At 35.4% G+C, this 18,279-nt stretch overlaps 1 protein-coding gene and 1 pseudogene across 1 annotated transcript in view; one reads left to right on the forward strand and one right to left on the reverse strand.

Annotated features, from left to right (window-relative positions):
• Positions 1-18,279, forward strand: part of Tasp1 (taspase 1) — a 226,943-nt gene that overhangs the window by 181,051 nt on the left and 27,613 nt on the right. Inside the window, exon 13 of the mRNA XM_010634096.2 lies at positions 2,588-2,661. Within this exon, the coding sequence (XP_010632398.1) occupies positions 2,588-2,661 (74 nt within the window). The remainder of the gene's footprint in view (positions 1-2,587; positions 2,662-18,279) is intronic.
• Positions 9,998-13,460, reverse strand: LOC104869123 (annotated as a pseudogene).

The raw sequence follows: 18,279 nt of genomic DNA on the forward strand, positions 1-18,279 counted from the left end.
TAAGTTTCTCCAGTTCCTGCTTCCCTGATATCCTCTACTAGGAAATAATTTATTAATTTAACTCAAATTGTGCATTCACTCAAGTTAATAAAATTGTTTCTGTTCACAAGCATTCTTGTGAATAATGTATAGACAAATCCAGATTTTTTTATCTTGCCTGAATTAATAATGATCACTACATATGCATTTGAATTGTTAGTTTTGAAGATAATGTGTCAGCACAATGTTTTGCTTTGGCGGGGTAGAGAGTATTTGTGAAAACAATAAAATATGAATTTCGACACATTGAGTTACTTGAAGAATTCTTGAACTTGTGGTTGTGGTGGCAAAAGCCTATATACCCCGTATTGCAGGAGGATTACAAGTTCATCCTTTGTTTCCATGATTATGCTGACTGTATTTTTAGGACTTTTTGTTGTTATTTGGTTGTTTTGATTACCTTTTCCAGCCAATTCCTGAGCATTTATCACTTTAATGTTTAGAACAAAATGAGAAATAATAACGTCAAAATGCCTTAACTTTGTATTTGAATATAATTTATTGTCACTATTCTATGGGGAGCTTTAGTAAGAGTTGAGTGCCTTTGCTTGGTTATGAAATTTAGAATATCCCAGATCTCACTCTGGACTTTGAGATTTTTAAAGTTCAAAGCAGATGTGTGTGAAAACAAACAAACAAACAAACATCTGGTGAAGAGAACTTGCTTCGTTGAGTGATCCTGTACTCCTCAGCTGAGTGTCTGCTGAGCAAGTTGGTGGGTTTGATAATTAATTAATGATGAGGGAGTGAGATGTTTATCCGAGGAGCTCAGTTTTGCTCCTTAATGCTTCTTTCTTCCCCACATGTCTGGCAAAGCCTTCAGAGTCTAGGACCGCTGATCCCACAGTTGTGTCTCAACTCAAAGACTTGTCTTTAGGCATAATTAGCTCAGAGATATAAACAGATGGATGTCCAGGGATAGAGGGCTTCATGTTGTGCAATGTAGTTTTATTATCAGGGATTTTTGAAATATCTGTTGTAAAAGTACACCAAGTCTTTTAAATTGCAGAATTTCAAAAGTATATACTTACTTGAAGTTGACAGAATTTTGTGCATATTCTTGTCTGTTTTCATTTTATAACATTTTACATAATTTCACAATTACAGAAAAGCTGCATGAGTAGTACAAGAGACATACATGATTTCTTTTCTCAGATCTGCCTGTTGATTTAATTTTCTTCCATTTGTTTTTCTCACCCTTTTTCTTCCTTTTCAAACAGGCATGGCCACACGTACACATGCACACACATTCAAATGTGCATTTTCTCCTGGTGTCTGAACAAGGTGGAGATATTAGCCTCTTTAACTCTCAATACATACTTTCAGTATGTATTTCTTGAGAACAAGGCCATTCTTTTAAATAGTAACTGTACAAATATCAAAATCCTAATGTTTACTATTGATATAACATTACTAACCATTTCCAACTATCAGAAATTGTCTCAGTAACATTAGTTCACTGTTACTGCAGTCCAGGATAAAATCCAGGATGATACGTTGTCTTTAGTGTCACGTCTTCTTTAAGCAGAAACAGTTTCTTGACATTATGTCTTTTAACTTGACGATTTTGAAGAGTTCAAATTAATTATTGAGTATTACTCTATTTGGTATTTCTTCATTCACTTGTGGTGGGGCATTTTTGTCAAGAACACCACAGAAGTGGTGTTGTATATTAAAGTGTCTTATCAAAGGGCATGGTTTTGGTAAAATTTGCTTTGATAGTTTGGTTAAGTTGGAGTCCATTGGGTTTTTTCACACTGAATTTATACTTTCTTAACTTATATTTAATAAGAAATTTATGAAGAGATACTTTGATGCTTACTAGGTTTAGCAACCGTGAGGATTTTCTCTCTTACTTTTTCTTTATTTATTAATTGGTTTTCTGCTGCAAGGAAGAGCTTGACTCCTCCATCATTTATTCATTATTTGTTTGGATCTGTATGGACTCCTATATTCTTATTTTGTTCAGTGGTTATAATTGATTGCTCTCATTTATTTTTATAGACACAGATTTGGCCAGTGGGAGCCCTTCAAGCTAACACCTGGGTCTTTTTTATAAGTCTTTTTCATTCTTTGAGCATTTCCTTTTTGGCACAAGATAGTCCAGATGCACTTTATATTTTGTCTAATCTCTGAAATCAGCATTTTCGCACAGAATCTTGGTTGCTCCTGAAGAATGATATTTGCAGACCCAAACCTGGGATGTGTGTGTGTGTGTGTGTGTGTGTGTGTGCGCGCGCGCGCGTGCGTATTTTAAAAGAAACTGTGCTATAAAATATTACATATACTAAATCATTGTGTACTGTGTATATGAATGTATGTGTGTTTAACGTTATAAGTTTTGACAAGAAAGAAATACATTTTTCATTTCACAGTAAATGGCATTACACAGTTCTGAGTACTCAATCATCTTGACATTTATGAAGGAGCAAATGGAAAGTGGGGAACTGAATGTGTTAAATATAAAGCTATCTTAAACTGTTCTATTAAAAAGCAAAGATTTATTTTCCATCTGTGATCTGAATGTACCTATTTGTGTTTCACACAGTGGAATTTCTGTGGAGCCACACAACGGAGAGCATGTGTGTTGGATATATGTCAGCCCAGGATGGGAAAGCCAAGGTAAGCCAGAAAAACTGGGTCATAACCTGAAAACCTTGTAGTCATTGTATAAGCCTTTAACCAGGTAAGGTGACATGGATGAGCTTTTCTACTTTCCCTTGGGTGATAATTTTTATATAAATCAGATTGAGAAAAAAACTTTAAAGAAAAAACAGCAGATCTTTTTGCTTTAGGTGATGGAACTAGGGGAACTAGAAAGAACCTTTCTCATTTTCTATTTTGCTCCTTTTTGCCCAACACGAATACTTGTGCAAGACGAAACTAAGGATTGGGAAGAGAAAATAAGAGTAAAGCTGATGAGCTGACATAGATAGGAGTGTTGCAATAGATATAGGAAACTGAAGCAAGGTAGAATTAGCCCCCAGAAAAACATCTGTGTATGTTTGATGGAAGAGGTGGCTGGCATGTTTGCAAGCAGTCTGGCTCATGTGTCAGTGTCTCTGGCATGTGCTAGCATCATGTCTTCATGAGCAGAGTCAACAGGTTTTGCCTCTGTGTGCCATGTGCCTGTGGCATATGTCCTTCAGTGAGTCACAGTAATCACACAGATGTCCATGCATCAATTCTGGAGCTGGTTGGCTTCCCTGGACTCGTGATGGTTAAGTCTGGGAGTAAAAAAAATGTAATTTATGAGTTTTATTTTATATTGGCCTCAAAGTCTTCTTTTTCATAAAACTTTTCAGAACAGCTGTAACATATGATATTTACTTGGCATTAAAGTACCTCACTTGCAAAGTTATGAATTTGGGCAGCCTATTTTTTTTAAAGGAAATGATTTACTTTACATATTTGGAAATTGCAAGTAAAGAAACTTCTGGTACAAGCTGTCCGGTACAGGTTGAATCATGAATACATAAAGGATAAATGACATTTTGGTATCATAGATGACTCTATGTATGTGAGTGGCCTGTAATATTTATATTGCCCACTGATACAATAGACATCTTATTTTGTGTAAGTACACTGTATGATGTTCAAGGTTGAAACTGCCTAGCACAAGTACTCAGAATGTATCCTAGTCATTAAGCAATGCATGACTGTAGTTCCTTGTTTACTAGTCATATATACTCATCCGTTTTTACATCTATATATTATCTGGTAGCTAATAGTGCCACAGGACTTCTGTGAATGCAGTGTATAAGTACATTTGATCATAAAAGGACTGGCTTATATTTATAAAAATATTACTGAGACTTCCTCTGTTTTCTCTTTTATATGATAATATATTTATATTAGCAGACCTGTTTCATGAGAAAATGCATAAACACTGCTTTGTTTCATATTCTATAGAAAAGGGAATTATAGTCGTACATTTTAAAGGTGATTTAAGGTTTTAGAGCAACACTGATAGTTTCTGTGATGATTTGAAGCAGTTTTTACCAGTGTTGTCTAGCCACATGTGGGCTGTTGGCTACTTGAAATGTGACTAGTTTTTAACCAAAGTATATGTAAAAGATAGGCTTTAGCATTGAGGCCAGTCTGGTGAGGTAAGGTCTTGTTTGAAACTTTTTTGTTATAAATATGTTACAAACTGGCGTAGAACTTTTTTGTTACCCTGCTGGTGGCCTGTGACACTTTATCATGTAGCATGAAATATGAGTAATAAAGAAAATGGCAAGACCAGCATTATGCCCAGGGATGTTTGGGCTCCAGTTGTGTTGCTTGATATCTGGTGCATGTGCTTCTCATATTCATAAATTGAGCTGGTAGTCTCAATTGGACCAGCATCTACAGCAGCTTCTCTTGCCTCATTTGCAAATTATGTTTTTGACCTTCTTTGTAGAGAGTTAGTTTTTCCCTCCTTCCCTCTTTGAATCTGTAACTACAGATGTTTTCCAGAAAAAGAAAACAACAACATTAATTCTTTGGCTGCTAAATTTTATGGACAAAAAAAGAAAGAAAGAAGGTGAGAGAGGAAAAAGAAAAGGAAGAAAAGAAAAGAACAAACATTTCTTTTGTCCTGAAGTCTGGAATGTTATTTTTTATTGCTAGGAAGACAAAGTTATAGATGAGAAACTGATCTTTAAAAGGGGGGGGGCTGTTAAGAAGGCCACTCCTGCCCCCCCCAACTTGGCGTTTCTAGCTTCTATGAGAGAATTGTATTGGATAGTACATTTAGCGTGATGATTGGTTTGTGAATATGTATGTGCCCATAATACAGAGAGCCATGATAGCAAAATGTATAAGGCAGCATCTTTAAAACATTTTTTAATTTAAAAACTATATTTTAGTTTAAAAAATGATTTTGCTCTGTGGGCAGCCTTTTATTTTATTTTATTTTATTTTATTTTATTTTATTTTATTTTATTTTATTTTATTTTATTTTTTGTCCTTAAGGAAATTATTTACTTTACATAGTTGAAAATACCAAGTAAGGAAACTTATGGTACGGGCTGTTTGGTACAGATTGACTCATAAATAAAGGATAAAGGACAGTTTGATCGGTAACACTCCGTGTATGTGAGAGTGGTCCTCTAAGATTTATATTGCATACTGATGACATAGACATCTTATTTTGTGTAAGTATGATCTTTGATGTTCATTCAGGGATGAAACTGCCTATTGCTAAATACTCAGAATTTCCAAAATTGTCTTCTTTCTTCTTGGTACTAAACTCAGATATTAAATCAACCTGAACACTTGAACATTTTATGTAAGCTAACTGTATTTAATTTAAGTTAAAACTTTGAATTAAAGCTCAACTCAGGACTTCTCAGGACTGGGGATTTAGCTCAGTGGCACCACGCCTGCCTCGCAAGCAGAAGGTCCTGAGTTCAAACCCCAGAACCAAAACAAAGATACTGCTCAGAAAAGGCTGGATGTCAATATTATAGTGAGCAGAAGCCATGTATAATGTGAATAAAGCTAAGTTCTTTTATAAACTTCTTTTTTTAAAAAAATAATGATCTTTAATCTACTCTAAGTACAGAGTTATGTATAATCACAATAACTTACTTGGAAAATTTTAAACAATGCAAAGAATCCTTTCTGCTAATAAAAGATGTTCTTACAATTCTTTAATTTCTAATTTAATTTAATTTCTAAACCCCTACTATAGCATAAAGTAAAATAGGTTTTTATTTGTTTTTTTTTTTTTATGGAATCAAATTTAGGGCATTGATACACATTGAATTTAAAAGCTGTGTTGCCCATATTCTATCCAGGTAACAGTCACTTAATGAACAGGTTAGTAAATACCCAGGGTTCATGAACTACTATAATAAAATAGATGTTTAAATTAGCATAGAGCTTATTCAAGTATAAATGAAATTAGGTTTGTTTTATATGTAGAGGTCATTTTTTTATAAAAATAGAAAAAGTACTGTTATGAAAATTCATCCTTGAGAAACAGGCTATTATTTAGCTTTAAAGTATCTTTGGGACAGATTTATTATTAGTTGTGGAAAAAATAATAACTATCTAATGGAGAAACCTCAACAATACCTCAGCTACATATGTGATCAAAGTCCACACCACCCATGAAAGCCAGATGAATATCATGTGCCCCTGGATGTGCCTGATAATAAGGACACAACATCACTTGTATAGTATTCCATTTAGAATGTTGTAATTTAAACCTAATCATGAGGAAACATCAGAGCCAAAAATAAAGAAACATGTTATGAAGAGAGGAAAAAAAAAGGATCGTATCTATGTTCTTCAAAAACATCTATGCCATAAAAGGCAAAGGTTCCAGAAATGTTCTCCTTGAGGAGAAAAGGTTCCAAAAATGTTCTAAAAATACTAAAGTGATATGACAACTAAATGCAATAGCTATTCTTAGACTATATTTTAAATGTGAAGGCAAAAATGTCACAAATACATTATTAGGTCAGTTTGCAAAATTGGAATAAGGATAGTAAAATGAGTTACATTGTTGTCAATTAGCTGAAGTCAATAACTGTTCTGTGATATATAAGGGAATATCATTATTTTTGAATATCACTGAAGCATTTGGAGTAAAGGATATATATATATGTGTGTGTGTATATATATGTGTGTGTATATATATATATTTTATATATATATATATATATATATATATGGATGATGAATAGGTAGCTTATTACATACAAGAGGGCAGAATATTAACAATACCTGAAATCTTTGTAAAAGTTGTATGGATGGTTATTCTTTGACCTATTCTGTAATTTTAACATTATTTTTAAAAGGTTTCAAAAGTCTTGCATATTACAACACATTGGATGACTTCCCTGGTCTTTGCACTTGAAATGATGCAGTTAAAAAAATAATAACCTTAACTTATAACCCAATCTTCATTGGATGAATGTTATATTCCTCCAAACTATTGCTTTTTTTCACTTTGAATTTTTGATTGGATTGACTATAAAGTACTCAAACAATATTACATCTCTTACTATAGTTTTCAAATTCTTCCTATTGTAGTAAGTCTTGTTTTCTGGCTGGCTGTAGATGTTAAACTTTTTCATTATTAAAATTCTATCATTTGGGAATATTGCTCAGTTTTTTGTTTTGATTTTTAATTTACTCAAAAAACATTTGTTTGTGGCTATTTCTCTGCCTTGTCTGCCATGACTTGTGCCATATTCTGACAAATGGTTATGAAACAGGACACATGTGTCTCTTGCTTGTGCCATTATGTCCCTTGGATTGGGCAATGGTTTCTTTGTTATCACCACAAAGGAATGAGCAACAAAAGAAAAATAATATGTCATAATCAAGAAAGTGAAAAGGTAAGGGGCTCGTATCTCTTGAAAATAACTCATATAGGGCTGGGGATTTAGCTCAGTGCCGCTGCCTGCCTTGCAAGCAAAAGGTCCTGGGTTCAATGCCTGGTACCAAAAAAACAAAAATAAAAACAAAAAAACTCATATAGAAAGATCTTCAGTAACTCAGTAATAGGAAGACACAAAAAGATAAGGGATTTAAATAGACATTTCTCCAGAGAAGATATGTAAATAGTAAATAAATACATGAAAAGATGATCAATTTTAGGAGTCATTAGGGAAATGCAAATCAATAACCACCATTAGATTCTACTTCCCACTCCAAAATATGGCTATAATCAAAAAGTCAAACAAATGTAAGGATGTGGAAAAATTGGGATCCTCATATACTGCTGGCAAGAATATAAAAAATGGTGCATTCCTTTTGGAAACAGTTTGGCAGTTACTCAGAATGTTAAACATAATGTTACCATATTACCCAGCAGTTCCATTCCTACTCATAAGTATGTTGAAAGAAAATTAAAAAGATATGCCACGCAAAAAGCGATAGACAAGTGTTTATAGTAGCACTGTTCATCTGAGCTAAAACATAAGAACATCTCAAATTCCTGTTGTTCCAGTTAATCTTGATTGTCAACTTGACTGGGATAAGAGACTACTAGAGAGGTGACTGGATCATGGAGCATTATGCTCATCAGTGGATTCATCCACTATTGCCCATGGCTGGATGGGCTTTAAGTGTGGGTCCCTGTGGAGGAGCCTTTCGAGAATGCCTTTGGAGGGAGTATATGGCTTGCTGGCACTCTTCCCCTGGGCTTTGCTTCCCAGATCCATGAAGTGTGAGTAGCTTTGCTCCGCTACACCCTTCTGTCATGACGTTCCTACCTTGGAGCCAGTTAAACATGGAATGAAACTTTGAAACCATGAGCCACATTAAACTTTTCCTCCTCAAAGTTTTAGGTATCAAGTACTTGTCCCAGTGATGGGAAAGCTGACAGATACAGAAAACTAGTGCCAGAGAATTGAAATTGTTGCTGTGGCTGTATCTAGCCATGCAGTTTAAAGTCATTTGAAGCTGCTTTTTAGGAATAGTTTAGGAAATTTTGGAGAAACAGTCTAGAGAAGCCCTAGAATGCTGTAAGCAGAGATTGATGGGCAGTTCTGGTGAAAACTCTTGACAACCAAAATAATGATAGGAATGTGGAAAGTAAAGGGTAGACCCACTAGGTTTCAGATTGGAATGAGGACTCTTTTGGAAATTATGCTAGTGGCCATGTATGTTACATTCTGGCAAAAATTTTGTCAACATTTTGCTTATGTACTGAGATTTTATGGGTGGCTTCGTTTGAGGGCTATGGGCTAATTGATCTGGTGGAGGGAATTTCAAGGCTGCTCTTTATTCAGGCTGTGGCTTGACTAGTGAGATTTAGGAATGAAAAGCGCAGAAAGTTTGAAAAATTTAAATTTGCATTAAAAAAGAACCATAAATAAAGTGGAGGCTAAAGGAAGTATGGTTACTGAGGAGATTAGTGCCATGGAGAAGACACCAAGTACTTTGAACTGGAACAAAAAGAAAGATGCATTGCAGGCATCTGAGGAATCAGAAAGATCCTATCCATGGCAGGCTGATAATGTATACTTTTCACTTATAAAAAGATAACTTGGGCTGCCTGCTCAAGAAGGGCCTCGTAGGGAATTGGTTCCCTAGGGTTCATTTCACCTTGCTCAGCCATCCAGGCAGTCAGAGGCCACTGCAGCCATGGCCAAAGAGCCCAGTACTGCTCCCACTGGCACCAGAACTTGGCATCATCTACATGATACCTGTTTTTTTTTTAAGTTATAAAAATATTTTATTTAAATGTTACATTAAAAACAAAACAAAACAAAAAAACAAAGAAAAGAATAATATCCAGAAAACAGCAAAGTTGTGTTGCTGTTGTGGTAACTGGGACCATTTTTATTTTATTAGCATCTTAATCATCATCTGGAAAGAGAACATTCTAAAGTAATATCATTAAATGTAGCTCTGATAAAGCACAGTCCCTACTATGTATCATAAAGCAGGTACAAGATATTTTACATTCATAGAGGTATGATACAGTACCGTCCCACATCGATAATACTAGAATCAGCTTTGGTTTGAAATTTACTTTGTATGCAAATAAGATTGCTACCCCTGTTTTTTTCTGAGCTCCTGTCACATGGAGAATTGTTTTCTACCTTTTCTCTTTCAGTCTATGGGCTACAGAAAAATATATACTTTAAGAGAATCAAAAGTTCTTATTTAAAAATGCCAAAAGTCCAGTAATTTATACAATGGTAAAAATCACAAGTGATGAGAATACATTCACTATTTCCCCTTGGTCCAGCCACCTAACGAAACTACTATAAAATGAGACACACAGTAATTACTACAGTGGGATTGAAGGCCCATGACAACAGAATTCCTCCATACACATCCAGGTGTTTCAGACCACAAAATGCTTTCCCTGCAGAGGAAAAGAGCAGCATTTATTTAAAATATCGGGAGCATGTTAATGCACCTATAATGAAACCACTATTTCCTCCAAAGATTCAGATTAACTTCGCAAAATAGTTATTTCTATATAACACAGACTTCTGAAAAAGTGAATCATCAGTTGGGTTTGAGAATATGCAAAAGAAATGCACTTTATTCTCCAAAGTGGCACTTTTTCCTGGGAGACCCAGGTATCACTTCATAGACACAAGAACATGCTGCAGCCCTTCCACTGTGATGTTCTCAGCAGGCTGGACATCCAGTTGTTCCTTTCAAATATCCGTGTCCTTAAGTCCTCAGCTCATCTGAGTGAGATGAACATGACGACCCCAGTGAACTGGGTGAACAGCAGCAGTGGAGTGAAGAATGGCCACATGCTCCACGAAGCAACGTTGAAGCAAACTCCTACTGTAATGAAAGTGGCAGATGTGATAGGCACCAGCTCTGGATAACTGACATTGTACTGTTAAATGCCATGGTACCACTCCAGGTGGATGTTTCAGTAAAAAAGCCGTGGGTAAACTGGCAAGAAGCAAGGCAGCACCAAGAGATACCAACTACTGGTAAGAAGGTTTTCTTTAAGAGTTTTAAAGAAATCAACATAATAGGTCTCAGTGACGGATGCTAAAATCCAGAATCCAGAATGGATGTTAAGTCTTGGAAGAGGTTTTTCCTTTTTCTCAATAGTTGTAAAGCTTTCCCACCCAGTGTCACCCTTGTGGTCCAGCTGGGCCTTGGTGTCCATGGGAATCAGGTAATGCTGGTAGAGTTGCTCTCGAGCCCATGGACATTCATCTTGGCTCCACCCTCATGATACCTGGTTTTACCAGCATGTGGAATGTAAGAATTGTGGACCCAGGGAGGCAGCAGCCCAGATTTCAAAGAAAGTCTTCGAGGGCCAGGAATGTGCCCCTGCAAGGTGGGTGTGTGAAGCTATGGAAATGAAGCCAAAGGTAGAGACGCTGGCAACATAGAGTATCTACCCAAGAAGGCCATGAGTGGAGCCAGCACAAGAGAGAGACTGTGAGCTGCAACCAGCAAGACCAGAGGGGTGGAGCCACCCAAAACCTCCGGAATTCACATCTCACTACCGAACTCTGGAAAATGGACGTGGAGATACAGTACATAATGTTTCTCTGCTGAGCTTCCATCTTGCTTTGGTCCTATTCTTTTCTATCCCCCTTTTTTTTTCCTTTAGAATAGGAATGGTAAACCTGTGCCATTTTATCTTAGGAGCACTTAACCATACTTTTAAAATTTTACTAGAGTTCACAGCTAAGAATTTACCTTCAGTCTCAGGGGGAGACTTTGAACTTGGACTTTTGAGCAGTGCTAAAATTTGAGTCGATCTTAATTGTCGGCCTGACCAGATTAAGAGAATTCTGGAAAGGTGATTGGCCCCCTGGGGACATGAATGCTTCTCAGTGAATTAATCCACTGATGTTCATAGCTGCATGTGCTGTGGTGGTGGGGCCCAGCTAGAGGAGGTAGGTCTAGGTCACTGGGGCTGTGTCTGTGGAAGACATATTTTTTGATAATGCTCTTCCCCTGGGCTGTTTCTCAGCTTCCAAGGAGTGAGTAGCTTTGCTCTGCCACACCTTTTTGCCACGAAATTTCTGCCTTGGAGCCAGCTGGCTGTGGGCTGAAACTCTGAAACTGTGAGCCAAATTAAACCTCTCCTTCTTTAAGTTGTGGGTTTCAGGTATTTTCTCTCCGCAACAGGAAAGCTGACTAGTACACCCATCACCTGATAAATGGATAAGTAAAATGTGATGTATTTATGCAATGGAATGCTGTTCAGGTCTGAAAAGCAAGGTGGTGCTGAAGGATATGATAGCTCAAATGAATTTTGAAAACATTAAGCTAAGTGAGAAAAACCAGACACAAAAGGCCAGATATTATTTGGGCAAGGTGGTGTAATCTGGGAGGCTGTGTCAGGAGAATCACAAGTTGGCTCAGTCTGGGCAGTTTAGTGCCTTAGTGAGACTTTTCTCAAAAGGAAAAGCAAAACAAACAAAAAAACTGGAGTGACAGCTTAGAATGAAGGTGTGAAGGCCTTGGGTTTAGTTCCCAGAACCACACACAAACACACACACACACACACACACACACACACACACACATCCAAAGCCAAATACTGTATGATTTCATTTATATTAAATATTTGCTATTAGAAAATCCATAGAGACACAGAGTAGATTAGTGGTTTCAAGGAGTAAGGGGAAAGAGTATGGAGAATGACTGCTAATGGGTACAGGATTTCTTTTTGAGGTAATAAAAATGGTGTGAAATTAGAAATTTACACAACTTTGCAAATATACTAAAATCCACTAACTTGAAAACTTATTTAAAAGATGAGTTTTTAAAATTTATTATATCAGTTGAGCTGTTAAAATACCAAGCAATGTAATTCTCTGTATTACTAAAATAAAGGATAAAATCATATCTTCATCTTGCTACTGTATGATCATTTCAACTTCCATTATATGAACTTTTAATACCAAAAATTAGAAATTTTCTCAATTTGGTAAGGGGCATCTGCCAAAAAACTATAGCTAAGATTGTGCGAGTCATTGAAATACACAACACTTTCTTCCTAATACTGAGAACAAGTAGAGAAGGTATTTACTCCCATTACTTCTATTCAGTATTTTATTTGAATCCCGAATGAGTACCGTAAAGTAAATAAGAGATAAAAGTAGGAAAAGAAATAATAAAAACTGTATTACTTTCAGATCACATATAATGAATCTAATAAATGATGTGCAAAACCTCTACTCTTAAAACTACAAATGCTTGCTAAGAGAAATGAAGGAAAACCTACAGAAGTGGAGAAATATGCCTCGATCATGGATTAAAAGACTAATAATGTCAGGATAGCCATTCTTTCCAGATTTACACATAGTCAGACCAATCCCATCCACAATTCTAGCTGTTCTGTTTTCTTTTTTTTTATTAAAGATTGCAAAGATACATGATAACAAGAAATGAAGATACTAAATAAAAATTGCAAATATACATATATATGACAGCAAAAAAAGGATATGAAATAAATAAGAATTTAATGTAATACAAACTAATCAAAATACATTAGTTTGATATGATCTTCAGACATTATGTTCTTTCTCATTTTCTTATATTTTTGAAATAATGTAATTACAAATAAAACAAAGTTATATATTATATTTGAGAAACTGTCCTCAGAATTTTATGATTTATAAACTCCTTGGTTTTATTAATTAATAATATCATATACTTGTTGATTGCACCACTTACATTTTCTAACAAAACTTCCCACAGAAAAAAATAAACTTATGTTTGAAATCCAAAAGCAACTAAAAAAATTCACATTAAGATCAGATTTTTCTGTTTCTATTTTATTATATCCCATACTTATTTTTATTATATTTTTATAAGCATAATGATAGAATTTAACACCAATAGATATGTAATATTCTTCCCAAATGAATGACTATGAATTAAGTCAAGCATGTAATTTAAAGGAATCATAAGGTTGCCAGAGAAACTATCAACATGCCAAATGTGCACAGTCCTACCACATTCATACCCATGTTTCTCATTTAATAGTGCACACATATATGTAAAAACATACCCCCCACACATATATACAATGCATATTTTCTACAATACAATATATACTTAGGTATAATAAAATAGTGCAGTGATGTGTGGAATGTTGGTGATTTGTATAATTTGAGAAAAAACAAATATCGTTGAAGGAACTGGAGAATTTGTAATATGTACCAGATACTAACTAAATGATATTAATGATTAAGTACAGTTATAATAAAATTTACTTAAAAATTAATATTTGTCATCAGTAGAAAATAGATACAAAGATATATTGATAACATAACAACATTTATCTTAACAAATTTCCAACCAAACAAGCTGTAGTGACAGAAAAGGAAGTTTGTAGAAAGCAGAGATGAAAGAGGAAAATGACAGATGGACCTTAATACTTTTCATACTACTCATATATACAGATTTCATAAATTCTCAAGTAAAAAAACAAAGAAAATGAGAACCAAAATAATTCATCAATTTGGTAGACCAACATATAGAGACAAAGATTAATGTATTGATAAATTTTAAAAATATGAAGTGTAAAGCCTGAGATTTAGCTCAAGAGTGCTGCACCTGCCTAACCAGAACAATGTGCCTAGTTTAATCCCCAGCATCAGAGGAAGAAAAAGAAAAAGGAAAAAAAAGAAGAAAAGAGGAAAACAAAGCATATATACTTTCTGACATACTCAATAAATTAAAAATAAATTATTTATTATCTCTTCCTCTTGAATTGTTCCCTTCACAAGGATGTAGTGAACTTATTTGTCTCTTTCAATCAGTTTAAGTTTGAAACTTACTTTGTCTGTGAATAAGATTGCTACCCCTGCTTTTTTTGGGGGGGAGCTCCTGTTACATTAAGAAGTTTTCTGTCCTTTCACTTTCAGTCTATGGGCTTCTTTTTACACTAGACGTGTCTTGTATACAACATATTATTGGATCTTGCTTCTTAATCCATTCTGCTGGTCTATTTCTCTTGATTGGTGAATTGAGGCTGTTAATATTGATGGATAAAACCAATATGTACTCTTATTAATATCATTTTTTTTTTCGCCTTCTCCTTTTAGTTTCTTGGCTTGCCTATTTGATTTGCTCTGTTGGTCCTCATTGTGTTGTTACCTTCATAGTCTTTTTCTAGGATATTGTTTAGAATTTGTTGTAGTGCTGGTTTGGTATTCATAAAGTTTCTCAGGTGTTCTTTATCCTGGAAATATCTTATTTCCCCATCCATTTTAAAAGAAAGTTTTGCAGGATACATCAGTCTAGGTTGGAGGTTGTTTTCTTTTAGTACTTGAAATATTGCATTCCAGGCTCTCCTTAACCTAAGGGTTTGTATTGAAAAGTCTGCTGTGATTCTGATAGGCTTTCCTGCATGTACTTTCTTGTCTCTTACTGCTTGTAGTATTTTGTTCTTCTGTTGGGTTTCTAGGATCTTGATTATTATATGTCTAGGTGCAGATTTTTTTTTATCATGGCTAGTTGGAGTCCTATATGCCTCACTTATCTGTATGTCAAATTCTTCCCCTCTATTTCGGAAGTTTTCTATAATTAATTCTGTGAACAGCTTTTTAAAGTCATTTACATTTTCTCCTACTTCTTGAATTCCTATCAATCTTATATTATTCTTCTTAGTATCATCTAAAAGTTGTATCAATTTCTCATGATCCCCTACTGTTTTTAAGAGACCTCTCTTTTCACAGTCACTGACTGCAATTTTATCTTCTATATCTGATATTCTATCTTCGGAGTCTTTTATTCTTTCGTGAACACTCTCAATGGAGTTTTTAATCTCCTGGATATCTGTTTGAATCTGTCCCATGGATTCCATTTCTTTCTTGTATTGGGCATTTATTGTTTCCAATTCTTTCTTATGCTGGACATTCATGGCTTCTATCATGGTCCTGAGCTCATTTATTTTCCTCTCAGTTTCTGTTCTAGAGTCACGAATTACAACTTTTGTTTTGCTTGTCATATCTATGATTATCTGGGAAATTACTTCTGTTTTATATTTCTCTAAAGCCTGATTGATCAGTTTTGTTACTTCCTGTGCTTTGAGTTCAGGATGTCCTGATGATTCACTGTCAGACTTTTCATCCTCATTTGCCCCATTATTTGCCATTGGTGAAATGGAAGTCTGTCCCTGTATCTTGCTTAAGCATTTTCTCATTTTTACTATTGTTGTTGGGTTATCCTTAGTTTAACCTTTAGATTATTACTTAAGTCTTCCTGATACAGTTGGGCTGCAGCCCATGATTCTCTAATGACTCATAGACATTCTCATTCTCATAATACTGAAGAAAACAGCTCATTGAATCAATCACAATCCTTTATCCTAATTGATACAATCAGCACCACAATATAATGAAGCACAATTTGCAAATTGACCACTTATGGTAGTCATCAATCTATCACCTTCAAACCATGTAAATTTAATTAAAATCAAGAAGCAATCCAAAATATGCTTACAGTAAATAAACCTTTCAATAAGGATATTTACCATTTACAATGGGGGCTTAAAACAAAGTTAAGACAAGAGGAGTAGATAAGTATAAGAATTAGAGAAGGTTTCATATGAAGCCAAAAGACGTAAAATGACCAGACAATTGTCAGGAAATTGTTAAATTAAAAAAGAACAAACAAAATAGAAATATAGTAACCCTTGAGTGAGGTAGAATAACATAAGAAAAGAACATAAAGAAAAGAGAAAAAAATAATAAAAGCAGAAATCTGAATTAGGACAAGAGCAGAAACAAAAAGAGATGAGGGATACTATAGTGGAGTAAGAGACTGAGTTAGAGAAAGAAAACAAAAAGAAAAAAAAGAATTTGCAGAGTAGGATGAAAAAAAGAAACTAAAATAGGTTTAAAGGGCCTCTTTCAGACACTGCTGTCATAATATACAGTATGTGCTGCCATTTGCAGAGCCGAGTCCCCTGATCTCAGCTAGCTGGTGGCAGAACCCCACAAAGACTGAGCTCGGGCTGCAAGGCCCACACTGAGCTCCCCGACTTCTAAAGGGTTGAACTCCACTCAGTTCTACTATAAGTTTCCCCCACCACTTCTTTAAAGATGTTCAAAGTTGAAAGTGCCAGAAAATACTCTTTATGGCCTCTGTCTCTACAGAGTAGGTCCAAAGACTGGTACAATCAGAAGGTCTAAAAGCACAAGGGAGAATGTTGGGGGAGGTTCAGGGTGCAGGCATGGCTACCTTTCTAGCGCTGAAGATGGCCACAGCGGTGCCAGCAGGGGAGGGCCCGGCCGAGAAGACCCTCTGGTGCCGAAGATGGCGGAAACGCTGCGGGGCCTCTGCAGCCGAGAAGACCCTCTGGCACTTTTTTCTGTTTTCTTAAAATAAGATTTTGACAAACTAGTTTTAAAATTTATATTGAAATGACCTGGCATTGCAAAAGTGAACTTCAAACAAGAAGATGAAAGTGAGAGAACTTGCCCGATGGATTCTTGATCCCCATAAGGCTATTGTGGTCAAGGAAATGTTCCCTGACCAAAGAGATGACCCTGGACTCCATGTATCAGAAGCTTTGAGATCAGCAGGGGCACCCAGCTCAGTTTTCTGCAGTTCCACAGCATTTCAAGGGAAGGAAAGAACTGGGCTCAATAATGCAGCAAGGTCCTGTCCCCTTGACACTGCAGAAGTTGTCAAAACAGTATCTTAGAATACAGATGGAAACTCAGGTCTTGAGGAGAAATAGGATTGGTCCAGTGTAGAAGTCCAGAGTGATCACTGACAGTGTGGATGGTATTTGACAGCAGAGGAAAGAATTATCTTTACTATAAAGACCTCCAAAATGACCAATGAGAAGTTGTATACTAGATAACTTTAATAAAATATTACTTGAGAAAGAATGGATCCTAATATGTGCATCTTGCTCAGCTTCTTCACAAGCTTATCTAAATGTTTATGTACTTTAAAGTACTATATGCATTTAAAAGTGTTAGCATATTAATTTATTCTGTTTATGTTTATTTAACATTTTAAAATATTTTATTAGTGCCTATTAATTTCACACACTATTGGGTTTTAATGTGGTATTTTCATATACACATATTATATATTTTGATCATATGCAATTACGTATTACCCCTATTATTGTCCCTTATGCCCTTCCCCTCACAGAACTTCCCCCATTTCCTCCCTCTTTTTTTATTTTTTCAGCTTTAATTGAGTTTATTGGTACATTTTAGGGATACGGTACAGTTACATTCATTGTTGGGATCTTGTACCTCTACATGACAAGTCTTGATTCTCATTTTTTCCCCTTACCTCTGCCCTCCCTTCACCCCCTCCTCCCCTCCTCATCTACAAACACTTTATTTTCATCTTTTCATTCTCTCACATTTTTTTCTTTTCCCTTTTTACTCTTCCCCTACCCATCCCACCTTCCCTACACCTTTAGCTCCTTTCTTCCCATTTCTAAATGTCAGTAATCTTATTAGGATCTTATGTATTATTGCAGATTATTCACACCAGGGAAACTATTCGGTATTTACACATGTGTGACTTATTTATTTCACTTAGGAGTATATCTTCAATATGTATCCATTTTCCTATGAATGAATCTATTTTCTCGTTCTTTATGGCTGAGTAATATTCCATTTTATAGAAAAACCACATCTTCTTTATCCAGTTTCCAACAGATGGGCAAATGGGCTGTTTCCAAGATTTAGCTATTACAAACTATGCCGCTATAAACATGGGTGCACATACTTCTCTGTGATATGATTCTTTTAGTTCTCTTGGAAAGATACCCAGCAGAGGGATGGCTGGGTCAAATGGAACCTCCAGTCC

Source organism: Fukomys damarensis, unplaced genomic scaffold (assembly GCF_012274545.1).
Source record: "Fukomys damarensis isolate Sample0158 unplaced genomic scaffold, DMR_v1.0_HiC HiC_scaffold_7, whole genome shotgun sequence".
Taxonomy (NCBI): domain Eukaryota; kingdom Metazoa; phylum Chordata; class Mammalia; order Rodentia; family Bathyergidae; genus Fukomys; species Fukomys damarensis.